This window comes from Thunnus thynnus, chromosome 13 (genome assembly GCF_963924715.1).
Source record: "Thunnus thynnus chromosome 13, fThuThy2.1, whole genome shotgun sequence".
Lineage (NCBI taxonomy): Eukaryota > Metazoa > Chordata > Actinopteri > Scombriformes > Scombridae > Thunnus > Thunnus thynnus.
This window is the reverse complement of record NC_089529.1, coordinates 4245404-4272480: the sequence shown is the minus strand read 5'-3', so window position 1 is coordinate 4272480 and position 27077 is coordinate 4245404. Positions and strand designations below refer to the sequence as shown.

The 27077-nt window shown below is 40.9% G+C and overlaps 1 protein-coding gene across 4 annotated transcripts in view; it reads left to right on the top strand.

Moving 5' to 3' along the window:
• The first annotated feature begins 884 nt into the window (after nucleotides 1-884).
• Nucleotides 885-27077, top strand: part of usp25 (ubiquitin specific peptidase 25) — a 28732-nt gene continuing 2539 nt past the window's right edge. The window contains exons 1-24 of one of the 4 annotated variants that reach the window (XM_067607352.1): nucleotides 885-1130; nucleotides 5289-5366; nucleotides 5498-5642; nucleotides 5806-5929; nucleotides 6877-7039; nucleotides 8380-8466; nucleotides 9829-9966; nucleotides 10898-10971; nucleotides 11093-11166; nucleotides 12951-13102; nucleotides 14314-14441; nucleotides 14558-14653; nucleotides 14800-14964; nucleotides 16051-16289; nucleotides 16424-16494; nucleotides 16586-16814; nucleotides 17541-17807; nucleotides 18229-18368; nucleotides 21581-21754; nucleotides 22570-22665; nucleotides 24190-24368; nucleotides 25062-25140; nucleotides 25330-25409; nucleotides 25729-25852. In XM_067607352.1, the coding sequence (XP_067463453.1) occupies nucleotides 1089-1130; nucleotides 5289-5366; nucleotides 5498-5642; nucleotides 5806-5929; nucleotides 6877-7039; nucleotides 8380-8466; nucleotides 9829-9966; nucleotides 10898-10971; nucleotides 11093-11166; nucleotides 12951-13102; nucleotides 14314-14441; nucleotides 14558-14653; nucleotides 14800-14964; nucleotides 16051-16289; nucleotides 16424-16494; nucleotides 16586-16814; nucleotides 17541-17807; nucleotides 18229-18368; nucleotides 21581-21754; nucleotides 22570-22665; nucleotides 24190-24368; nucleotides 25062-25140; nucleotides 25330-25409; nucleotides 25729-25852 (3144 nt within the window). In that variant the 5' untranslated portion in view covers nucleotides 885-1088. Of the gene's footprint in view, nucleotides 1131-5288; nucleotides 5367-5497; nucleotides 5643-5805; nucleotides 5930-6876; nucleotides 7040-8379; nucleotides 8467-9828; nucleotides 9967-10894; nucleotides 10972-11092; nucleotides 11167-12950; nucleotides 13103-14313; nucleotides 14442-14557; nucleotides 14654-14799; nucleotides 14965-16050; nucleotides 16290-16423; nucleotides 16495-16585; nucleotides 16815-17540; nucleotides 17808-18228; nucleotides 18369-21580; nucleotides 21755-22569; nucleotides 22666-24189; nucleotides 24369-25061; nucleotides 25141-25329; nucleotides 25410-25728; nucleotides 25853-27077 lie in introns of all 4 variants that reach the window. The other 3 variants (XM_067607353.1, XM_067607351.1, XM_067607354.1) reach the window with 3 other exon arrangements.

Here is a 27077-nt window from a genome sequence, read left to right as displayed (position 1 = left end):
GAAATGTAGGCTGTTGTTTGAAATGGACAGTCAGCTCTTAAAGGTTTGGCTTTTTGCTTAAGAATTTGGATTTGTGAATATAAAAATTGGTCAAAATAGTAAGAAAAATAATCAAATAGAACTGCGAACAGAGATTCCTGACATATCCACTGAGCCAAAACAATACATTTTTCCAAAGTAATAAAACGTAAGGGTAGATATGATCAGCAATAAATTATGACAATTTACTCAGTTGTTTTGTATGTAGCCAAAGACCAAAATAAAAGTACCAGCGTCTCTCTGAGCTCCCCACAAACGGTAGCCTACAACTTACATCAATGCCTTGCTTGAGTTTCTGCAAAGAATGATTAGGTGGATAAAACCTGTGAAGCATTTAAAGGATATCTCTTTAACTTTATTTGTAAAAAAAAAAAAAAAAAAATCAACAACAACAAAAAACAACAAAACAAAACAAAACAAACAAAACTTATGCGGCAATAACCAAACTCTTTCCCAACAAATATCTCCAACAAATGTAGACCAATAGAGGGTGTACTTATGACGTCTTGTTGAAAAAGCTGACGCATTGCCTTATTTCATTTGCCATGACAACACGTTTTCCCAACAGCTGTTTCACTTACATATAACAGTGTAGGGTGATTGCCATCTCCCTTAAAACGTTTAAAAAGCGAAACAATACAAGAAAGACAATTGAGAAATCCTTTGGAGAAACTGGGATTCCGTAGTGTTGAATGAATTCAATAGAGTTGACCGTGTTGGTTGAATATTATTAAAATACGATTACTAAACCATTGCTGCCTATTCCTATTTTCTGATTTCCAAAAGTCTGATGTGTGACGTAAGTTAAATGCGGAGTTGAGATTGAGACATGAGTAATCGATCCCAGCTCTCAGGCGGGAGGGGAGCAGCAATGTTTTCATGCTGCTGCTGCCAGGCTGCGCTAGTCACTCCGCTATGGCGCCCGTAATGTCGCTGATGAAGGAGGGGACATCGTAGCATCGTGTTTTAAGTCGCTTTGAGTGAAAAATTATCGTCTGCATTTTGCTACTCCTGGTTTTAATTTGATAACATTTTTCTGTGAACCGGCCATGACCGTGGAGCAGAATGTCCTCCAGCAGCACTCTCAGAAGGTAAGCTTACAAAAGCTAACTGTAGCCGAACTGTAACAGCCAAAACTTACAGTTTTCTGTCTCAGAGTACTTACAGAGTAAGCTGGTAGCTCCATGGTTAGTTGGGTTAACCTTGCATTGCCGTTTTATGAGGGCTATGGGCCACCGGTTGGTACAGAACCGTTTGTAAACCGCAAGCAAATGTATTTATGCTAGGCCTAATGTTATCCTAGCGCAAAGCGTTATCCAATATTGTGCTAACCGTTAGCCAACGCTAGCTAACTGCACCACTTAAAGTTCTGTTAAATCTTCGCGTTCTTTGTGTAAGTTGTCTTATGATAATTAGAAAATCATACGTATCAATGCGGACGACACTCCTGCTTTAGTAACGTTAGCTTAGCATCCTGGGCTAACTGTGTCGTCAATTGAAATAAACAAGGCCAAATGACAGCGAAAGATAGTTAGTACCGTTAACTTCGTAATGTTGGGCAGGTGACGTAAAGACTGTTCATGTTGTAGATTAACGCCAACAATAATATCTGATTTAAAGTAGTGTAAAATCCGTGTTTGTATGTGCGAATGTTCCCTAGGTTAACATTACTCATCACATAACTATCTGTTTGTTTACAAAGTGTGGCCAGCGGCGAAGGTAGAAACATAGCCGGAGTCTCGGTGCTGGGCGGGGATTGAGAAGCCAAATAGAAAGCCAAGTGTGTGTGATGGTTCATAACTGAGGAGGCAGATTCTTAGGTTTCATTTTGCTCATGCTATCAGTTTACGAAAGTGCCGTTGCCTAGGATCCTAGTTATGGGATTTACTTTCTGACCACCATGCCCAGCATTGCATAGCTCTGGTTAGTTATATAACCACTTGACTGTTGTTGCTAAAACGTACCGTTAGGTTAGATGTTTGCTCTGCTAGTTCCAATGAAAAGAAATGTATTTTGCATAAGAGTTATATAATCACAGTCATGTTTACTACACTGCATACAATTCAGTACCTTTCTTCTGCAGCATATTGTATAAAACCTAATCTGGCAGTATGAGCTGATCATGTGATGCACTGATGACAGTCTGAAGCATATGCCATAATAAATACTTTGACTTTAGCCTCCAGTTGATGACTCAAACCTAAAAGTAGCTGTGTAACACAAACCCTATTATGCAGTCCGACCTTTTGAGAGGGTGAAATGAAACCAACATTTCTAACAATGACAGTAAAGACAGGGTAGTAAAATACCATTTTTGAGCAATTGAAACCACTATACACGATTTGAAGTCAGTAAATAAAACGTTTATTAGGTTGTATGTTATCAATTTCTAAACTAGTTGGCGTTTTGACAGTCTGATTGTGTGTGGTTGGATGTAGTTATAGTCATTATAAAGCTAGTTGTGTTGTGCCCCATCATTAGAGTGCTTCTTGAGAGCAGGGTGTGGTGCAGGTTTTCTTGTAGTGACCTGTAGATAGTGAGACGAGGTCCATTGGAGGATTTCTAATCTGACTGCAGATTTTTTTCTCACTGCAACGCCTTCACATGCACAAACAAATATCAGCCGTAAGATCCCGAAAGTAGGCTGACAGGGAGTGCCCGTCTGTAACCTTCTCTGAAGCCTTTAAGTTGTTCCCTTGTCTGCCATGCAGAGAATTCTGTGGTGTTATTCACAAGCTGCTCATGACCAGTGTGTCCAATACTCATGCTGGACATGCCACATGCTGATGAGAAGTGTGTGTGTGTGTGTGTATGTGTAACTGCTCTTGTGGTTGACTTGGCCCAAATCTGTCACAGGTGTGACTTCCCTTTTACCTCACTGACCCTGCCATCCTCAGCGCCAACAAACCTGCATCCGTCAGTCTCCAACCATGTTTACTCGTCTCAGTGGTTCAAATATCATAAGTATATCAACACACTGCAGTTGGATCTTTTGAGGAAAAGTTGCACTTCCATTAGTGGTTAAGTGCTGTTCAATGAATATTGATGAAAAATGTTTGAAGAACTGAAAGGAAAATTGAAATGAGCCCTTATATAAATGTATTTTGGTGGTTTCCCACCTAGCTTTTTATTTTTTAAGACTTCTTTACGGTGACATGTCAGATCATTCAGAGTAGCTTTCCTTTATGAAGTCGGCAGGGAACAGTGTCATGTTGTCAGTTGTCTTATTTGTGTTACTTGCTACATGGATATGAAGCTCAACTGCACTGTGTGGTGAATCCTCGTCTAGTAAACCGTGAGCGTGGTCACAGACGAATTGGGTTTGGTGAATTATTTATATGCTGTTACTCTAACATAGGCGTGAATTTTCTTTTCATTCTCTCCAGTGACTCTGTGAAAACAGTTGTCCCCAGGGTTAAATAAAGCACTTTTGCTTTTGAAAGCTCACAGAAGAGTTGGGTCTACAAACCAGCACAAAGAATCTTTGAATCCACTTGTTTATTTAGACCCGAGGCCATTTTCTTTTGAAAGTTTTTGTAGTTTTGGTGAATTACGAAATCTGAAGTTGAATTAAGGTGCGGTCCAGAAGAGTTTATCTTTTTCTTTTCACATTTGTAGTGCAAATCCATTCACGGCACAAGAGCACAGCACAAAACGTGTGTCGGATGGAAGCCTGCGTTATTTGTGTGCTGCTGCTTTATGACATGTCGTCCCGCTCCCAGGCATGACTGGTTTCATTGCCTTTTGTGTAGTAGCTGTAGCATCTCCATTAAAAGTGTTTAAGAGCGTCCGTGACGTAGATGGTATACAGCGTTGCCGTGGATATGTGTTGCAATCAATCTATAGCGTGTGAATACAACCTACAGTAATGAGTGCTAACCAATGGAAGCCCTCTTTTAGCTGACACTCTTGTCTGTTGCCCGCTGCACCTGTGAAAACTGCAGTCTCTCAATCCAGACTGAAGACTTCCGCCTTGGATGCTGACACTAAGTGCACTCCCCCCATTATTTATAGTGCATTTATTCAAGCTGTGCATTGAAGGTTAAATGTGTGGTAAGGCCATACAGTCCAGCTGGGTTTGACATCAGTTTGTCATCAGACGTTGTTGAACTCATAAAGAGGGACGAGAATTGACAGGAGCCTTCTGATTGGATACTATATCAGTTCCTCAAGTACAAGTTACATATATATGATAATTTGTAACAATGTAATTTGACATTAGGATGGATTTGTGATTAATGGTTACTTTTATAATACTGGACAATGCAGAGCAGTTGATTTATACTAATGGTGAAGAGTAATGCAGCAACTTGTCTCCTTTCCTCTCTGAACTGATGTCTCTGGCTGGTGTTGAAGCCAGATGCAGTCGATCGTTAGTTCTATAGACTATGACTTCGCCATGACAATGCATGTTAACAGTTAATCAATGTTCATTTAAACACTGTCAAGAATTTTGATCAATCTAGAATATGTTAACTGACAACGAGCAGCTGGACTGTCATAGAGTTTGGTTGACTGTACTGTGCATATCATGAACACCATGCGTAACCGTGATCACAGCCTGTCATACAGAGTGTAGCACTGCCAGTTCTGACCAGTTTTTTAATATTCAAAATAATGATTCCTAGATTAAAAAAATGAATAAAAAGTTTTATTTTAAACGACACAGCCTAAGACAGAGATAATGCCTTTCTTTATTCTCCTGCCTGTCACTATAGGTGTGTAAAAGCCTTATGATTAAATGTATTATTGGTTGAAAGGACCAGTGTGAAGGATTTAGTGGCATCTAACAGTGATTTTGCATATTGCAACTGAACACCCCTCCCCTTCCAAATGTGTAGGAGAATCTACGGTGGCTGTGAAACTCATAAAAAATGCAAAAGGTCTTTAGAGCCAGTGTTTGGTTTGTCCGTTTCGGGCTACTGTAGAAAGATGGTGGACTCTGTGGAAGAGGACCTGCTCCCTATGTAGATATAAAAGGCTCATTCTAAGGTAACAAAAAACACAACCATTCTTATTTTCAGGTGATTATACACTAATTAAAACATACTTATGAATATTCCATTTATGCCAAGTCTGTTCTGCTAGATGCCACTAAATTCTACACACTGCACCTTTAATTGAAATGTTGGCTTTTCCTCCTTATAGTTGGGTTTCCTTGGTATTGTTTTGTTTAGAACCTGAACTACTTCCTTCTCTTCCATCATGCTCTGCTCTCAACTTCCCTGTATTTCCTTTCCTTTCAACAGCACCAGCAGACACTACTAAACCAGTTGAGGGAGGTCACAGGCACCACAGACGTTCAGCTGCTTCAGCAGGCCCTGCAGGTACATCATGGAATAAATGCATGACAGAACGGAACGGAAGCATGAAGTGAAATAGGATCCAAGGTTCATTAGATATTTTCTAACGTTTACGCCAACTAACGTTAGCCTACACATACACGTTGTTGTTGCAGGTGAGCAATGGAGACCTGGCCGAGGCTGTGGCCTTTCTGACAGAGAAGAACGCTAAGGTTCCACAGCAAGATGAGACAACCTACTACCAGACTTCTCAGGTGGCCAGCGACAGATATATCAGCGTGGGCAGCCAGGCCGACACAAGTGAGCAGATTACTTAAAGTTCTGCTACAGAAGTTCTAGAAATGATTCAAAGGAAATGTATAAGCTCAGTTTACAGTTTCATAAGACCTATGTATCTATGTATTAACTATGAAGGTAAAATTGGTGTTTACCTGTCAATATATGATGTGTTTTCTTCATGCAGATGTGATCGATCTGACTGGAGATGATAAAGATGACCTGCAAAGGGCTATCGCCCTCAGCCTGGAAGAGTCCAACCGGGCATTCAGGGAGACGGGCATCACTGATGAGGAGCAGGCCATCAGCAGGTGGGCTCAGCAGCGTTACTGACTCAAAACAAATATGCAGAGAAATTCTGAGCTCATCATCTGACTGAACAGCTCCGAGCCTTTTGATGAATATCCACACTTACCACCTACGTCTCCATCTTTGGCCACAGTGTGATGAAAATATCTCTTGCATACACTTTTATTGAGGCAATGCCGAATTGTTAAACTGTAGTGAAAAAAGCCCCCACAGCAGAACCCCTGTTGTAATAAATACAAAATATATATATATGAAGGTCAAAACACACAATTGCCCAATAAGTCATATCTAACAGCAAATCATTTCTGAGTAAACTGTGATTTAAAGTTAAAAAATTAATTTATTATGTCCAGATGAGGGAGAATAAACATTTTAAAGCACGACCCCTTAATATTGATTAAAAAGTACAATATGACTGGAGCACAATACCAAAGAGTCGCAATCTGGCAGCTTAATTAAAGCCCAGTCTGACTGAACTGATACGTACTGTTGAGATAAGCCCTTCTAATGGCTTACTATGTCAACGTTCACACAGCGAGCTGTCACTTTGGAGAAAAGCTTTTGAGCTCCATTTATTTCAATACGAGGATGCAACTTCAGTCAGACGGGGCCCGAGAGCATTGTGACACAGCTTTGTTTTTTGGCACGAGATGAATCGTGAGGAGAAAGAAGTTTGAAAATAGCACTTAACCTTTTAGCAGATATAATGCAGATAAAGTGCAACAGGGAAATCAGTAAGTGACACCTGAAGGGATTCGGGAAAACAAATCTGCACTCCCTACAGTGAAATAAAAATAAAAAAAACATAAGAATTGCACATTAAGTGGGTAATCTTGTAGAGATAGGTCTGGTGATGCAACTATTCATCTGGTAGAAAAAATGTTAATACCCTTAAATCAAATTTGTCTGTGTTTTGCCTCTTGCCCTCCTTTTTTTTTTTTTTTTTAAGAGTTTTGGAGGCCAGCATAGCGGAGAACAAGGCAAGTCTGAAGCGTACCCACACAGAAGTATGGAGCGATTCACCTAACCCGCATGACAGGAAGAGGGTAGACACCTGCCCCGTGGGTCTGAAAAATGTTGGCAATACCTGCTGGTTCAGTGCTGTCATACAGGTGGGCACACACACACACACACATAAACACACATACCCACCCACTGTGCTGTCCAACATCAAGTGAATGGCATGGTTTCAAATTTAAGTTAAACCTTCTTCTTAAGAGCTTTTCTATAGACTGTTTTTTTTCTGATTGTGCTGAGCTGTGGCCAGAGGTCCCATTCTCTCATGAACGCCGTATCTCAGGAACGCCTTGAGGGAATTTCTTCAGATTTGGCACAAATGTCCACTTGGACTCAAGGATGAACTGATAAGAATTTGGTGGTCAAAGGTCAAGATCACTGTGTTATGGCCAAAGCTGTCAACACAAATGTCTAATAGGATAAAATGATGAAGTGATGACATTTTATACCCAAATAGTCTCTAAGTGAAGACAGCATGTTTCTCACTGGAAATGATTCACTGGAATCATACAATCATTTTGACAAAAATACACTTAATACCTTTTATTAAATTCCTTCAAAGTCTCCACTACAAATATGATATGAGTCTGGAGAGACATGCATGTAAACTGACTGGTTGGTGGAGTCATACAACCACAAGGAGGGATTTCTAGTTGCATTTTCTTCTAGCTCTTTGCTCTTCACCTACTTTTTTTGGCAAAAGGAAACTAAGGAAGACACAGTGGTCCTGACCTTTGCATTCCTCAGCGCGTTCCTGTTTGGTTGCGTGTAATTATAATGATGCAGGAATCAAATCTTTAATCAGCTAGATTTATTCTAATTGGTAATAAATAAGAAATAAATAATAATTTTGTTCAAATAAATGCTGGATTTTTTTTTTGTTTATCCCAGCTTATCCCAAGACTTAGTTTCTGGTATGTTTGTGAAGTCAGTGGTAGAATGTGACCTGAGCTGAAATATGCCAGATGAACACTGGATACACCATCACATGTTGCCTGGCATGTGATGGTATCCCCCACCCTTGAGAAGAAGGCACTGCTTGAACCTGACCCTATTGAACAGAACGTACAAGAACTGGAGTAAACAACTTTCTCTTTTACTAACAAGATATCCAAATCTTGACAAATTCACCTACAACACTAAAACTAAACATCATGACCTTAAGTTAAAGCAGTGAGGGGAAGTGTCTCTTGTTAATGCTGGCATCAATCCTGTGCTTAATATGTGCAGTTTGTGCTACAGCTAACACAATCACATCAAACTAAGATAAAGTGATATGTGATTTTGCTTGTAGATCATTTGTTTGCTCATTTTCTTACTTTCCTGCAGTTCGGTGCTGTTATTCTCTGTTATAAAATGATGGCAAGTATATGGAATAAAACTGTCTTATCATGGGGATGTTACTAATGTCTATTTATCCCTCTTCAACTCCAAGTCTCTGTTCAACCTGCTGGAGTTCCAGAGGCTGGTGCTCAACTACTCTCCACCAGCCAGAGTCCACGACCTGCCTCGCAACCAGAAGGTGAGGTGCAACAGAGAAGATTGAAACAGGAACAACAAAATCAGAGCGTGATGTCTTTTTAATGCTTTTAAGTTCAGATCCCTTTGTGTCATAGCAGCCCCTCTGTCGCCTATCACAGCTAGCAGCGCTTTAGCTCTGAGGGTGTGACCCTCTTAGAGCTGTGAGCCATCATTCAGCAGCTGTGTGGTCTTGCCCTACGGTCACAGCAGCTTAGTGGTTTGCCTCTGATAGTTCACTTAAACTCACTTCTAGCAAGATACAAGAAGCGCTAACTGGTGTGAAATGTTTGAAGCTTCGGTAGTACTCCACCAGGACAGAAATAAACATGCAGAGAGGGCATGTTTTGGTTGATAATGGAGTCTTTCAAATTTGAGACACATTTGTCTAGCCACAGCCACCACTACATTAGCACAGTTGTTCTCAGCATGTTTTTGTTTTCTCCATCTTTTCCCCTATAGAGTGCTTACCATAGGGTTAGCAGCCTGTCGCTAATCTGGTCTAAGCCTCTGCTGTGGAAGTGTTGTTTCAGGCGGTCATCTCTTCATCTCAGTTCTCTCCGTCCTAATCACTGACCTTTAGCAGTATGAGACCGCAAGAGCTTAGATTCTAATCTTAACATCAGCATCCCTGACTCACTAGCACAGAAAAATAAGTGTGTTCTTATCATGCGCTACTAACACATTTTGATTAAGTCACATTGCCGTTGTGTGTCACTGTCATAATCTCACTATGGTGACAACTTAAAGCTGCAAACCACAGAAAAGTGTGATGTCAACACAGCAGCCAGTGGAGCGTTTACACATAAATCATATGTAGCCATGAGTGTGATTTGTATATGCTTAATGACATCAAGAAAGTTGCATCTGTGGTGAGTTGTGGGGATATCACATCTGGTACTGTAGCATTACCAGCACAGCATTACCAGTTGTGCTGGGAGCATTTTTTACACTTTCCAGCACATCTTCACTAAATGACATCACTAAATGAGCTAATGAAGTATTACCCCAGCAATTACTATACTAGATCTAATATTCTACAGTAGTATCCTTTTTTTTAAATTGGAAGTGCAGAATAAGTGATTGACAGGACATACAAGAAGAGACAAGGAGAGCCATACAACAACAAATACAGACTTGCATATTTAACAGGAGGCCAATAATGAAGACAAAACAAATAATAGACAAAATAATAATCTTAATTTTTTACCCCAAAACCTTTAGAAAAATTCATTATGGGAAAATATCAGATACTGGTATACAAATGGTTTTCAATAAAACACCTGCAGTTTCCCTCTGACAATGAGGAACACTGATCCGACTGACATTTGATTAATTAAACTGTTGATCGTGTCTCTCTGACCAGGAGCACAGGAACCTGCCCTTCATGCAGGAGCTGAGGAACCTCTTCTCCCTCATGGTGGGGTCCAAAAGGAAATATGTCGATCCGTCACGAGCTGTGGAAATCCTCAAAGACGCCTTCAAGTCCAGCGAGTCCCAGCAGGTAAGCCACTTTCTGCCATGGATTACATATGGATTACATTACTTATTACAAATACTGTATTTGTTACAATAACGCAATTCCTTTTTTTTAGGTTTTTTTTTTTTTTTTGTATTTTCCATGACATAAATGTTAGTTTGGCAGTTAACATCGGACTTTGGGAATGCAAATAATTCTTGCAGAATAATTTGCGTGTGTTGATACACTTTATTCTTCTTTTTATGCCAAAGAAAATTAGCACTGCTCTGCTGTTTGTACATACCGGAAATATTGAATACTTTTTAAGCCCCTTTTTGTGCCCTGTCCTTTCAGCCTCAGGCTTGACTGCTCAATTTAATTGTCTTTCTACTGACTCAGCTCCCCTAAATCCCAGACACTTAACCTCTCTTATCTATAACTATTAATCCTCAAACCCACACCACCCCTCCTGAACTATGCAAAAAATAATATTGGCAGGGAATTGGCTGTTTTTTTTTTTGCACATATCCTATAATGTGACGTACACATGTCAAAATGTACAATACTCCTCTGTTCTTCTCCTTACATAAGCAGTAGCGCTAAGCCACTGTCTTTGCAGAGGTTAACTGAGGTCAGGCTCCTGGCCTCTGTACTCATCAGTCATGTCACTCCTCTGTGTATTAGTCGGGTTGGAGAGGCGCTGACCTGAATTACCAGGTGGCATTGATGTCTATGAGAGCATGGCCTCGGGGCATGCAGGTTGCCTTTGAAGTTCAGCAATGTGTGAACTCATCCGCTAAGAAGAGTCATCTCGTATCCAAAGCTCAGCGCATATCAGCAGATGACAGACATGGCATTGATTTGGCTCATTGGATCATGCTTGCTTGTAGTAGTGGATTTGGACTCTGGGACCTCTGTATGCTAAAAGCAGACCTATAATTGGTTATTTTCTAATGTGTGCTTTGCTCAACAGCAGGATGTGAGCGAGTTCACTCACAAGCTACTGGACTGGCTGGAGGATGCCTTCCAGATGAAGGCCGAAGAAGACAGGTAACCACAAATACACGTTGTATATTGTTTAAATGTAACTGAGGCAGAGATGCCTTCTGTAAACAACTCTGGCCTGTATGTTCATGAGCACCACCTCTTTTTTTGTTGTTGTTATTGTCAGGGAGGGCGAGAAGCCAAAGAATCCCATGGTGGAGCTTTTCTATGGCCGCTTCCTTGCTGTGGGTGTCCTGGAAGGTGAGATGAGGTGTTAAATAAAAATCAATAAAGGGAAAAAGTGAGGGGTAGCTAGAGAATCACAGAGATAAAGTCTTAGCATGGTCTGATTGCGGCAGCCGGAAAATAAGCAAATCCTTGCCCCTAGTAATGAAAGGTGACCTTGTCTTAATGAGATGTGGTCCATGTAAAGGAGGAGAGCGCTTGCATTGATCGTGGAAGACCTTGACGGCTGATTGACATTGCGCTTATTATGCATGACAATACTGGCCCAGAGCCACCAAAAGCTTGGCCAGTGGACTCTGCTGCTCATAAAATGACCTTAATGCCTCATCTGCATGTCCGCCAGTAACTCCTCTCCTCCTCTTTTTTTTTGGGGAAGGGTGTGGGCGGGGGAGGGGGGGGGGGGGGGGGCTTCTCATCAGTAGTTGATGCAGAGAGCTATGTGCAGCTGTTTAAGTAGTCATGATGAGTGAGTGACTGCTGAACAAGTGAAAATCAGCTTGGATGAAAACGAGTGTGAAATGACTCCTGTTATTGCTTCTTTATTTCAAGCTCTCTGCCCTTCAACTCTTCTGTCATGCCTGGCACACCTTTGACCTACATACATGATGTCTCTCACATAGTGATGACACAGCTTGTAATAGTTGACTGCAATAAAGGGGCACAACCAGAGTTTACGCTAGACTTTTTTTTGTTGTTGTTGTTGATGATGGCCGTTAATTATGTCAGTTAATATTCCAGAATTCCGGCCATATAGAACAACTACCGGACATATGTTTAAATAGCCATATAATAACCTACATTTAAACAGCAATAAAACACAAACGCTATGATCCAACAAATATATTTTAGTCAGCAGAATGAACTCTTCACAAACTTAGCGAACTGAGCATATAGGCTACAACAATAAAATAAAACAAATAGCCTTGCTGTAGTTAATTAAATGCAGCCATGCAGGCAGCCTGCAGCTGCAGCTCCGCCACCACCTTCACCTGCCGCTGTCCCCCCGAGCCCACCTCTCACCAGGGCCAGGGGAAAATTAAACCAGCTGTAACACGTGACTGCACTCTGCATCTCCAAACATACAAAAATGGTGGTGAAAAAGTTAGTTTCGAGCACTGTAAGTTACTATAACTCTCATGCACTCTGCTGTAAGTTAAACATTTGCCTAAGTTTCCTCGGTCACCATCGTCTTTTGTAAACGTTTAGACCTTTCTCCCATCCTCACCAGGCTGGGGGGAAAGTTAAACCTCCTACTGATGAATTACATGTTATTTAACTGTGGGGGCTCCTGCTGATCTGTTATTTCACTGTGTCAACACTGGATGTAATGTTACCTGAGAGAAAACAATAAGACTTTTCAGAGTCATGTTCACTGCGGTTGAGTCAAAGTACAGGGCTGTTGCTGAAGTGTGCAGTTTTCAAATCTCTTAATCTCTTTAAATGTGTTAACAGTGGAGGCAAAACCAAACTTTTGCATAATATAAGTGTATATTTAAGTTGTCTTGGCAACATATCTTGTCGGTCGCACAATATTAGGCTATTTATTTAATATGCTCTTCATTTATTTATTTATTTGGCATATTTCCCACCGGACATTTCAGCCATTGATATTTTCATCTGCTGGACAACTACACGTGATACTGGCAAAAAGCCCGGAATATGCTTGCTAACGTAAACCCTGTGCACAACAACCTCTTACACACTCTGCTTGTTCTTTAATGTTCTTTCAGTTAAATCAACAATTATTACTGTATCAGCTCTCATTTGTTCATCTATATTGTATGTGTGTAATTCCACAGGTAAAAAATTTGAAAACACAGAGATGTTTGGGCAGTATCCACTGCAGGTCAATGGCTTCAAGGATCTCCACGAGTGTCTTGAGGCAGCAATGATTGAGGGCGAGATCGAGTCCCTGCACTCAGCAGAGAACTCTGCCAGGTCTGGACAAGAGGTCAGTGCCAAACAGTATGACAACACTGGTTTCCATTCAACTGCTCAGCAAATTTTGATGGAATTTTCTTACAGAATTAAATGAATTAAGTTTGTTTTCATCCGCAGATGAAAGAAAGAGGTACACTAGCAGTCATTCATTCATTCTCACAAGATATGGATCATGTTGGCCCAAGTTAATTTCTTGTGTGCACACGATTAAAAAATAGCATCTTTCAGGGCTTTGGGGGCTCCATACATATCCATATCTATTGATACTTGTCACATTTCTGAACCAACAAATTGTGTGCAAATACAGAATATTTTAGTTCTAACACCAAGTAAAAAGCCATAACTCTTAACAGTAATCTGTCACCAGAGAAGACATTCAGGTTAAATAATTTGGGATTATGTGGTGGGTCCTCTCCAAAGGGTTGACCTCCTTGCCTTTTTGTGACCCCTCTGCTATTCTGGGTTTGACCTCTGGTTAGCTGTAGCCTTGACTACGCTGTCCCAGAGCAGCTGTGAGCAGGTAATTACCAGGCCAGCACACAGATGGGTATGGCACCCAGCCCTCTAGGAAAGTCATCAGCACAGGGGAGTGAGGGAGCATTAGAGACAAATCAGGAGTGACGCTCCATCCATATTATATAGGAGTACATGGTTCCTCCAGGAAATCGGTTAGTTGAAACCTGTCATGATTCAGTCAAGTAGTGAGCTTGTACCAACAAGCTATGCCATACATGTCATGCATATAATGCATACAGTGCATGAGAGGTGGAGAGAAAAAGAATTATATTCTCAGATTAAGAAATAAATAATAGAATAATAAGAGGATGCTTTCAGTCTCTGATACATTAATATGTTTGTATCGACCTGTTTGGGTATACCTTACATCATAAACACTAAAACAGTAGCAACAAAGCAGATTTAATCATCTAAGCCAACAGATTTCAAGACGGGGTTCCAGGTGATCCATGTGGAATTATTCAATTTTTCTGTACTGTAATTGTTCACTAAAAATGATCCCTTGTTAATGACAATGACTCATGTAATCATAGACTTGATGTGAATTGTTACGCCTCCATGTCACGCAGTCAATCAGCAGCCAAAAAAAAAATCTTCTCACATGAGGATCTTGCAAACCAAAATTCATTCTATGATGATTTGTGAAAATTATTAATATAATTATATGAGAATTAATCTCAAGATCAACATCCATTTTTCTTTCAGCATTGGTTCACAGAACTCCCTCCTGTTTTGACCTTTGAACTGTCAAGATTTGAGTTCAACCAAGCACTCGGACGACCTGAGAAGATCCACAACAAGCTCGAGTTCCCCTCTATGCTCTACATGGACAGGTGATAGAAATATTAACACTGAATCAGAATACAATCTGTCTCTGTCTGCAGTAAATAACAAATAAACCTAAGTCTCTTAAAGACTGAAACATCTGCTCTGTTCTTTGTGTTCTTAGGTACATGGACCGGAACAGGGAAATAACTAGGATCAAGAGGGAGGAGATCAGGAGGCTGAAAGAGCATTTGACACTGCTCCAACAGCGACTGGAAAGGTACAACTTGCCCACCAATACTTATTTACTGAGCCAAGGTCAAAAAAGCTTTCTAGGGTAATTTCTCACTCTGACAATGCCCTCTCTTCATCTCTCATCTCTCCCTGGGCTTTCCTCTGTCTCGCTCTTTCTCTGTATTCTCTCAGGTATCTGAGTTATGGCTCAGGCCCCAAGAGGTTTCCTCTGGCAGATGTCCTCCAGTATGCTATGGAGTTTGCTTCTAGTAAGCCCGTGTGCACCTCCCCAGTGGAAGACATCGACTCATCAGCGCCCCCCGGTGGCACAACAGGACAACAGCTGCCCCCACCAAGGCAAGTTTCATAATAGTCACCCGCTGTTTGTTGGCGCAGCTTTTCCTCCTCTTAGTCATTTGCTCAAGTGGTTTCAAGAGCAGGGACAGGAAAACAGGGAACAGTGGGCCTCATGGAAGAACATATTCATATTCTTACTTACTTTTTCTGTGAGGATTCAGCAAACCATCTTAACCGCACAAACTTGTCGTAAATTTCTCATTTCAACTTGTTCATGAGTAGGTGCGTGTTTGTGAGATTTGATCATTAGCATAATCAACACTCCCACATTCCTATATAAGGTAACCTCTTCCACTCTATGTGGACAAGTTTAATTCCCAAAATGCCACCCAAGAGTGAAAGAACCTCACACTGCAGTGGCTGAAGTCCTGTTGTTGAAGTTCCACAGATTGAAAACAACAAATTTAGCAAAGTAAGGAATTGACCTGAAAATGTTGCTCCAAAATATATAAAATAATAATAAAGTCATCCCACAGTCTCAGAGTTCAATCCACTTGATAAAGAGTCTGTTTTATTCCCCCACAACCCCAAATCAGTTCAGTTCAGTCATCTGTCATTATACCCAGTTACACAAACATAAATGAAAAATAACTCAATTGTCTGCTTCAGGTTGTACTGCGGATCCCTGCCCTCACTGAAACACAGACACCAGAGGACAGAAGCTGTAGCATAAACTGCAGCAGCATGTCCATAAATGACACCAAAATACATTAGAGACTCTCAGCATCATTTTTTTTCTGTTCTTTCGGCTAAAGTGCTGCAGGAAAAACCCAGATTTTCTTAAAATTGCATCCACATTTTGGTAAATTCCACAAAATTCTGTGTTTTACAGTTGATTCCATTTTTATTATAAAATTCCGCAATTCTGTCTGTTTTCCACATCGCGGAAATCATACCCTACCATTAGCTAACCTCACTGACAGTGTCACATGCCATGTTGAGGTGGTTCATGCTTTGATCCACAAGTCTGAAGAGGATTAAGTTTGTCATTGTCATAACATTATTTTAAGCCGCAAAATGGCTGGTATTGGAACATTAGACTGGGCGCTTTTTTTATGCTTTTTTATTTTTATTTTCACCTTGCAGCACAGCCGAGCAGGACTCCTTGGCTCCCTCAGAGAGCTCAGGCCCTGCCTCAGGTCCCGCTACAGCTCCCACTACAGCCCAGCAGCAGAGAGTACCCATTCACAAGCCCTTCACTCAGTCCCGGCTTCCCCCTGACCTCCCCATGCACCCTGCTCCACGCCACATCACTGAAGAGGAGTTGAGGGTGCTCGAGGGCTGCTTGCATCGTTGGAGGAGTGAAGTGGAAAATGACACTCGTGGTGGGTCTACCCGCCTCCCATTTTCAGCCCTTTATCTCTGTCTCTCTTGTAGTTCATCACTCTCTCTGTGATATTTCAAAAGTAAACATTAGACATGGCACTCACTAATGGACTGCATATGTTCTTCCCACCAGATCTGCAGGGCAGTATAACCCGAATCCACAGAACCATTGAGCTAATGTACTCTGACAAATCTATGATGCAGGTGAGCAGCACTCTTCTGAGATCAGTCATTTTGTAATATTAAAAAGTTGCATCAACTGCTTCATTTATTAATCAGCATTGTGTTGGTCCAGGTTCCATACCGGCTTCACGCAGTTCTGGTCCATGAAGGCCAGGCCAATGCAGGACACTACTGGGCTTACATCTACGACCCACATCAGCGTTGCTGGATGAAGTACAACGACATCTCTGTCACCAAGTCATCCTGGGAAGAGCTGGTCAGGGACTCGTTTGGAGGCTACCGCAACGCCAGTGCCTACTGTCTCATGTATATCAACGACAAGAAGCCCTTTCTTATAGAAGGTACAAGTGCCATTAAGTTTACTCAGTAGTAGGATTCATCTCTATCTATGAGCTGTGAGCATTGCTGGTTTAGAAATTGTGTAAGAAGTCTGTATTTTATTTTTTTTGTCCATTTTCTCTGAAACACAGACAAATATTTGTTACTTACTTGTCTGGTGAAGGACTGATTGAGTCATTGGAAACATATTTACTGCCATCATTATTGAAAAGATTTTCTGGTTAACTGTTTTTCTCTGATTTAAATTTTTCTTCCTTCGGCTTACTCCATCACTTCATTTCACTCCCTCACTCGTAAACACATAATCTCATACCTTCAGTTACCTACGTTGTCTTACATCTTAGCTTCTTGTTAATTTATCACTAGAATAATGTAGCACTTATGTTCAATAGTGTTATCTGTTGGATCACTTAAATTAAAATAGTCAAGCTAATTCATTCCACTACAGTTCTTAGTGCTTTTGCCAGCTCCGACATGCCATTAATAAGTGAAAACGACAAGTCATGGCCAGAACAATTTAGCTGATTGGTCCTCTTTAATTTATTTAGATTTGGTGATAACAAAAGTATTATTATTATTATTGATTTGTAATGTTGAAAGTGAGGCACTAAAAATAAATTATTATTAGTTATTTCTTTTTCTGTTGAAATACTATAAACACACGTCATTCATGTTTTGTAGCGGACCCAATACAGTCTGTTCATTGTTCTTCTCTATTGTTTGTGCAGAGGAGTTTGATAAAGAAACAGGACAGGTACTCAGCGGCATGGACAAACTGCCCCCAGACCTGAAACAGTTCGTGAAGGAGGACAATGAGCTCTTTGACAAGGAGATTGAGGAGTGGGACGCCCTTCAGGCCCGCAAGGCCCAGCAGGAGAAGTTGGCCCTGGCCGCAGCAGCAGCAGCCGCTGCTGCCTCGGCAGCATCCAGCACCTCCACTTCCTCCTCTTCCCCTCAGCCCATGAGTATCGAATCCAGCCCTCCAGACAACGCAGGTCAGGCACTTACACTTACAGGCACAGAGAAGGAATTAAGAGTAGAATACTTAATTGAGAATCAATACTTGGTAGGACGATAAATACAGAAAACTCTTGTTCCCTAGAGAGTTCTAAAAGGATGAAGAAATGACCTTGAAATATTGCTCCATTTGACATGTTGTATACAATATATACTGGCAGTGGAAGGTATTTGTTACTGGATTAGATTCAACAAGACAAGTAATGAGTCCCAACTGATAATTATTACCTAAGTTTTTGACTTTTCCTTGACACCAGTGACACTGTGGTTTAGGCCTTTTTGTGGATGACAAACACATAGAAAATCACTTGAAAATGCTAGTGTGAAAGGAAAACTTTTGAAACATAAAGGACTGTGCATTTCTGCATTTCTCTGATGGTGCTGGTTGCCCTCCTGCAGCACCCCAGCAGGACCCAGAGTACATGGAACAGCCGTCACCCACCAATGACTCCAAGCATCTTCAGGAGGACACAGAGAGGGCCATCTCCAGGGCTGCTTCTGAACAAGAGGAGAGAAGCCCCGAAGCATTGTTAAATGCTGTATGTAAAACATGCAAAGACACATAATGCACCTCACTCACACCAAGTCATTGTCACACATCATGTACCTGCATCAACTTATTATAACGATAATAATAATAATAATAGATATAACCGCAAGCAGCAATTCGCAAAAGGCCTTTTTGCGCAGAAGGAAGAAGCTCAATTCACAAAGCCAAGCAAAGTTACCTCAGTTCATCAGTCAGGTTGTTCCAAAGTTGTGATGTCCTAACAGCAAAAGTTCTGTCCCTTTTAGTCTTACATCTTGACATGGAAACTGCCAGCCAATTCCTGTCTGAGCACCTCAGACTACATGAAGGCTGATAAGAAGTAAATAATTCAGAAATATAGTCTGAAGCTAGGTCACGAAGTTAGGGGTGAGCGACACGGCAAAAATATCATATCACAATTTTTTCAGGCAGGATCATGATCCACAAACTTATTGTGATTTTTTTTTTTTTCATGTTGATTTTTAAGACTATTTTGCAAGTTATTGAAAAGTACTCAAGATTCAAAAAAATGTTATTGTCCATCACATGATAGACATTTGTCTTAGGTTAGGGGTTCACAAACAACGTAAAAACATACACCCATGACAGACATAAAGACACAAAATTACATTAAAACACAAACCCATAAATAAATAAGAGCAGGTGTGCAAATCTGCATTAAAAAGTAGTGACAGTCTATTTGGCCTTATTTAAATTGGATATTGCAATGTGAAACCAAACTAACAGTACAACCAAACAAATTTCACAGCTGATAAGCAAACAGTTGATGTTGTGTAGAAGTGTTAGTGTTTCGTTTCAGATAACTAGCAGGATGTGCACTGTTTAAAAAAAAAAAAAAAAAGGCATCAACACAGTACACCTGAGCTGACATCACGCTAGCTTGCAGCATGACAGAAGTTAGTGCTACCAGTTAGCAGGTGAGCTAGCTGCTACCATTGGTGTTTACCTGCAGCCCAGCTGTCAGTTTAACATGATGTGCAGCAGTTGAGCTTCCTAGCAGGACATTAAAACTGCTGTAGATTTCACAAACATGCTACCAAGCATCAAAGCTGTGAGCTAACTGGTGAGCTGGCGACGTGATAATGTTTACCGTTAAAAACAGTTTGGGTTCCTGATGTGAACTGTGCAGATAGTTTGCTCAGCTGTGAGCTCATTTTTACCTGAAATCCTTGTCACTGGAGGTCATTTTCTCCAGCAGATTGGAGACGTGGCATGAGGTATGCTCGCCATGTCGGTGCTGTTACCAGTTAGCCTCCTGTTAGTAGACTGTGCTCCGTCAAAGAGCAAGTGAGGATTTTGAATCTGTATGCAGATTGTCAGGGCCAATGTTAAGGATCTCACTTTTATCTGGATTTAACTGAAGAAAGTTATCAGACATCCAGTTTTTAATGTCAATTAGACACTCTTTATGGTGGACAAGCGAGTGGGGTTACCGGGACATATAGCTGCGTATCATCAGTATAAAAATGGTAGTCATTGCCATGCCTATAAATTATATCACCTAGTGGAAGCATATATAATGAAGAAAGAATTGGTCCCAAAATGGAGCCTTGGGGCACCCCAAAATGTACCAGGGAGGGGGGTGAAACATGGTCGCCAATAGAAACAAAACATTTGCAGTTTGACAAGTAAGAGGTGAACTACTCCAAGACTGTCCCAGATAAACCAACCCAGTGTTGTAGTCTACTGATGAGAATGATGTGAATTGTTGTATCAAAGGCATAGTAATATGAGAACTGAACACTCACCTGAATCAGCAGTCCTTAATAGATCATTTGCTATTCTAACAAGCGCAGTCTCAGTGCTATGGTATTTTCTGAAACCTGACTGAAATTTTTCATAAATGTTATTTATCAGAGCCTCCATGAGTGGTAGAGTCCATCTGTCTGTTTTTTCAAGGGCAGCCTGGAAATAAGTATAGTTGCTGTAATTTAATGGATCTAGACCAGGATTTTTTAAGAGTGGTTGAATACAAGCGGCTTTCATATAGTCAGGGACACAACAAGAGGATAGTGACAGATTAATTAAAGTGAACAACCAGGGGACGATGGCATCTAATACACTGTAGATGAATTTAGCGGGCATAATATCCACAGGACCAGATGAGCATTTAAATTGAGACATAATGTCTATAGGTTTGTTTTGGGAGATTGGTGTAAAATGAGATAGAGAGGTACAATTGGGACGATGGGCATCAATAAAAGAAGTAGGAACCTTGATCTTTGATCTTATCCTATTTACCATATTAATAAAAAATTCAAACATTTGTCAGGAAAGGATCCACACTGATTAAAACTGACAGGGTTTAGTAGTATTAAAAAGAACCCTGGGACTGTGCTTATTAGACTGTATTAAAACAGAAAATTACGTGGCTCTTGCATTTTTTACTTGGTCATTGTAGGAGGTCATCAAGTCCTTCATTTGCTGATAAAGCACCTGGAGCTTTGTCTTTCTCCACCTACGCTCTACTCTCCTGCATTCTCTTTTAAAAGAATGTCATCAGTGATCCAAGAAGACAGATTCTCACTACGCTTTATTCTGGATTTAAGAGGTGCAACCTTATCTAAGATGGAGGTACAGAGAGAGTTAATATGGTGCACCAGATTATCAACATCTAATGCACTGATTATAATATTACTGGAAAAAATGGAAGAGAACTTTGATGGGGTGCAAAAAAGCACCATCTGTAGTTGATTTAGTGACTCACTCTGGAGGACACTATCAATACAATCCAATACATAAGTGGTCAGATACATAAAGGTCAGTAAAATTAAATGTACCAATATTAACACCATGAGTAAAAACCAGATTAAAAATATGGCCACAATTATGTGTAGGCCTTGTAATATGCTGTATTAGATTAAAAGAACTGGTTATATTTATAAATTATATAGAATATATATTAACCCCAGTCTGTGTTTTGATTTAGTTTTATTGTATTGCATCCACATCATGTTAACTCACATATTTTCTAGTAATTCTAATTCTAATTAACTGCAGCAGTTTTGACATCATCAGCTGAGATCATTTCAGTTTTTTGGGGGGAAAACCACAATCTTGCAGTGTTCAGATATAAAACGATGTTTCAAAATACATTTTTTTGTAATATCTTACTGTTTAGTTTCCCTCTACTTTCAATGTTGCTTGCTTTTCCATCATTCCTCTATCCTCCCTGTCTCATCTGTCCCATTCTCTCTACAGTCTCTTCACCCTCCCACTTCCCCTCAGCCTGAGGTGCAGGTGAGCACCCCGTCCACCCCTCCTCCTGACCTGGTCACAGAGGATGAGTCCCCTGGCCAGCACACAGTAGAGGTGGCAATTCCTAACGTGGGGACGTTTGTCATTGAGTCAGAGGAGGGGGGATATGACGACGAGGTAGCTCTCGCCCCAACAAATCTTCTCTCCTCCCTTTTTTGTCCCAAGAAGTCTGTGTCTGTATGATATATGGAGTGAGAGCATCACCGCCCGTTCACATGGCTCTACATAAGATTTTTCACACCTGAGAGAATCTGACACATCATGCTGACTTATTTCAAGAGATTGGCTTGAGGATGAAAATGCTGGGCAATAATACTAACCTCTTTGTTGGCCTTACTACATGACTCTTGTGTGAAAAGTCTCTTCTTGAGCCAAATTGCATCTTGGCACAAAGGCAGATTGACCTTTTTTCAGAAAGATTAGGTCTGCTTCTTCACACGTCACTCTTGTGTTAAAAAAAAGAAAAAAAAAGAAGAAAAAAAAAGCCCTGGTTTCAGTTTGTGGTTTGAATTAGCTGTTGTATGTTGCCAGTTTCATACCTAAAACCAAATGCACCTACAGGGGTCTTTTATTATAGTTTGCTTTTGGTTTGGCCTGATTTCAGCAGTAGTAGTAATTTCTGTTGTACAGTCAGTATTCCAGCCTGTCTCCCTGCACTGTTAGCTCTCTGTCACACAGTTGTCATATGGCTGCCTTGGTGTTCGCACATTATCCTTATGAGGATTACGCATCGTGCCATTGAACTGGCTGACTGTGTCCCTCACAGTTGTCACTCTAACCAATGCATGGACTGCTGAGTGATGTCTGGCATGCCCTGACTGTGGTATGCTTTATCGTCGTGCCTCAGAGCACATAACATAGTGGTTGACCTTGTTTGGTTCGTCACAAGGACCCATTGTTTTTGTTTAACACGGTTCCTGCTTCCTGGGCAGACAATGATGACCCCGAACATGCAGGGTATCATTATGGCCATTGGCAAGTCCTGCAACGTATATGAAAAGAACGGGCCTGAGGCAGCCTTTTTTAAGGTACACTCTATCTCTTCTTTTCCTCATTCTCTCTCCACCCTCCTTCCACTCCATACTCCTTCTCTTTTTTGTGCATCCATTTGTCTGTCTTCTCCTGTGTAATTTCCAACAGTGCTGTAGTTAGACAAAAACACTTGGATTACAGTATTCAGCAACTATTACAGTAACTCAAACCTTACAAATGGGAGTTCAGAAATGGCTGTTAAAAAGAGTAGTCCAACAATTCTCTTATAACATTGTCGAGACTCACAATGGACAGGTTTTTCTTTTTTTTTTTTTGAGGATCAAAATTGGTGCTGCAGAACTGGAGATATTATCCTTTTTATTCCACACATTCTTCACTCCTATCAAAAACCGGCGCCTACATCTCCATCAATGCAACTCGATGACCGATGGTCAGAGATTGGATGTGTTATGCTAGTAGCGGCTAATGTAGCCTCAAGCAGAGATGAGGAGAGGTCTGGTAACCTCACTTCTGTCTATCTCCACACCCCCAGATTTTTTTTTATCAGTTCTTCACAGTTTCCTCTGGAGCCACAAAAGGCTTTATACAACTTTTTCTCATACGCAGTAGTACTCCCCAACACCGGAAAACGGAATTTGATGTTTAAAATCGATGGAGTTCCCCTTAAGTCAAACGATTGGAGGGGCAAGTTCAGCACAAGTCTGTAGTCAGACTTTCTGCGCAGCCTCTGAGGAGACAAAATCACATTGTTTTGAACTTTGTACGAATAAAGTTCTCAATGCTTGTCTCATCACTCTAAAGTGAGCACTTACCTCTCAAATCTCAAATAAATCAACCGAGAGAAAGTGCAAACTGAGTAAACAGCCGACAAAATAAATCCTAAGAAGGAAATTTGGTAAAGATGCAAATAATGTATTGATTAAAAAAATCTATGAAGACTCAGATCTCAATGATAATCATGTTAAATTGTGTATCTGAGAGTTTTTCAGCTCAGAGAGAAAGGGACAGAGACCAAGGGCATAAAAGAGAGCAAGATAGAAATATTTGATATTCATGTACCAGTCACCTATGGACACACAGTGTCCTGCTGTAGCAATTCTATTGTGTGTTGCATCTATCTCAGCTTGAACCTTTTTACAGCAAAAAGAGGGAAGATTTCAATTGTGATTGCATGTGATGTTTGTTTTCATCATGTCATTGTGAGCTTACTCCAGCATTTACAGAATCCATCGGATAGTTTTTACACCTATTTATTTATTTATCCTGTCACAGTTGGAGGCCATTATATCAGATTTTAAGCAAATTTGAGCTTGTAATACAGAAATGCAGATGCTTTTCCGAAGTATGAGTGTAAAACGGTCAGTTATTTGGTCAGTGTTTGTAATATGAGGGCAACAATTACTTCAGAAATCCATTTAATTGCAAGTGAAATCTGCTGCACATTACCTTTTTTAAGTTCTTGACTCACGAGGAGCTGAATAACGAAGTACCCATGTCTACACCACCTCAACCTCAGAGTCTTTAACCATAACTTGTTCCCACTTTGTCTCTCCGATCAGGCCATCAAGCTGGAATATGGTCGTCTTTTGAGATTCGCCCAAGAGGACACGTCTCCCGAGAACGACTACCGACTTCAGCACGTCATCGTCTACTTCATTCAAAACCAGGCACCCAAGAAGATCCTGGAGAGGACTCTGCTCACACAGTTTGCTGACAGGAACCTGGCCTTTGATGAGAGGTAGGTCAGATTTTTCAAAAAAAGATACCAATCATTGAATTTTCTTTTCTTCTGGTTGCCTTAAACCTAAAAGAATGAAGTTAGATAATTTACATAAAATCAATGCCTCACAATGACCAGCAGAGGGCAGCAGACACCTTAACTATGACATGCAGTATCTGAAGCAGTCCTCCTGGTTCACTGTCAGCTCAGACTGACTGTCTCATCTGGACAACGCTTTAACGCTGCAAATCCTCTGTGATGAGTACTCCTCTACCTTTTGTTCAAACACAAACCTTAAGAGACACATGTCCAATAATGACTTTTTTATAATACTTCTGGCAAATATCAAGATTCCCTCCCTATTAACATTGAGGTGCTCATGTCATTAGGGTATGTAATGCCTCTTACTATCTCTTAAAACTTTCCAACTATGCTTGTTGGCCTCAATCCATATTCATGAGTGAAAAATTGATTTCTCCCTTCTCCTCTATTTTGAGCAAGATAATTAGATTTATGTGTGCATGTGGCCTCAATAGGAGCCTCGGGAGGAGTGTTTCACTTCTCCTCTCAGCACTAAAGAGTGATTCATTAGGCCATGTTAAGGCCTAGGGGCAGGGTGGACCGTTTCATCTCCTGGAGTACCTCACAATGACTCACCACTCTCAACACTAACGCCGGCTCCTCTTCCTGTCCCCCCACCTCCCTCCACAGATGTAAGAGCATTATGAATGTGGCACGTGCCAAACTGGACCTAATTAAGCCTGAGGAGGTCAACATGGATGAATATGAGGTCAGCAGTGGTGTCTTTATGGGGTTTTATTTTAACTAAAATTTGAGTCCTTGTTGACTGCCTTTAAGGTAGTATTACACATTGTTTTATATCCTTTGCCATGATGTTTAAAAATGCTAGTATTTGCCAGTCGATATTACACATCATGTCTTAAATTTTTCCTTCTGTATCTTATGTTTTCTTAATCAGATGTGGCATCAGGACTACAGGAATTTCCGCGAGACAACCATTTTCATGATGACCGGCTTGGAACTCTTTCAGAAGACGAAGTACGGTGACACCTTTCCGGTCCCCCACCTAATACTGTCTACTGTTGGGAAAAATCAATCTCTGTCACCAGCTATCATGTTCGAGCTTTAACTCATAAGAGTTTAGAGTTGCACATTACATCTGGTAGTCAGTAACTGTTGAAATGTCACCTGCAGAGGGCAGCAACTTGCAGCTATCTTTTATAGTTGTGCATCTGTAGTGAGTTCATTGAGTTTATTCCTTTTGGATGGTTTACTCTATAAGTTCTCAGTGCAACTTTCATATGCAATGCAGACTATTTTATCTGAATGTAGTAACTTCTTTTCTCTTCCTTTGCAGTTACGTTGAGGCTCTGATGTATCTGATTTATGCGCACCAGTACAATAAGGAGCTTTTGACAAAGGGGCTGTACAGAGGACACGATGAGGAGCTTCTTGGTTATTACCGTCGAGAGTGTTTGCTGGTGAGGCAACCCGTGCGGTAACATAATGATTTATTTCAAACATCTTTTCAACTCTCAATTAGAATCAGTGGTCATGTTTATTCCTATATGTCATATTTCTTCAATTAAATAAAGAGATTACAAAGTAGCTCTGCACAGGATCTGTTTTGGGAAGGAAACCTTTTGTGTCTAGCAGTTGTTCCCTGTGATCCCAGTCTTTTCTTTGTAACTCCCTTTCCTCTGTGTCAAACTTCCCCTGCTAAAGTGACTCAGCAAAACTAAAATGGCCAGACACCCCCCCCCCCCTCCCCCGCCCCCTTCAGAACTGAGCTGTGGTACTATAATCAAATAGCTTTTGCTGAGATATTGCTTTGGCTTGCTCGCAGCCCACAAAAGATTCCACTGAAGGTTTTTCATCTGATACTGACAGATGAAAATCCTTTCAGCGTTGTGATGTGAGCCCCTTTTCATTTCACTCCCACCGAGCTTCAGGGCTGCGCTCTGGCATTTTTTGGTAAAGGGTGAGGGTATTTTGGTCTGATCAGCCTCATACTGGTCTTTAGCAGCCCTCTTGCTGCTGCACTCAGTAACCTTACACCAGCATTGTGCTCATAATGTAATCATTGGAGTGGGAATAGGAAGCAGGAGGGCCAGCGAGTGTAAACACATTACCATGAGACACAAGCATGTCCTCAGCTAACCTCAAACCTCAGCGCTGCACAGCCCGATCGGTCATCTTAGATCTCTGGCCAGAACCTCTGGCTCCGTCCGCTCAGCTGTTTACCTTCAGCTCTTGTTTTAATTGAAAACACTGCTAACATTGACACAGTTAATGTACTTGGATGTTTTGCGAATCCAGCCTCGCAGCCCCTGATTCCAAACTGGCTTGCAAAAAACCGGGTCGTTTCCTCAGAGAGGAGGAGGTCAGGGAGTTTGTCTGTGACAGCAAGGTGGTTTTGGCCAAGAACAAGAAGAAAAGCCTGTATCCACATGCATGCAAGTGCGTCAGGACCCACTTCAGCTCCGGTGGCTGTAGAATATTCTGTGAAATTAATGATGTCTGTGGGATTATTGTTAGTACTTAAGCTGTCTAGTACTTATCTATTATAAGAAATGGAAAACTTCTCTAGAAAGAACAACACAAGGACAGTGAAATGAATGAGGCAGTGAAAACGGAAACACTGAAGAATATACAAATTTATGAAGTGAGCAATGTGTTTTCTTGGATGAAGTTATTTTGAGAAAT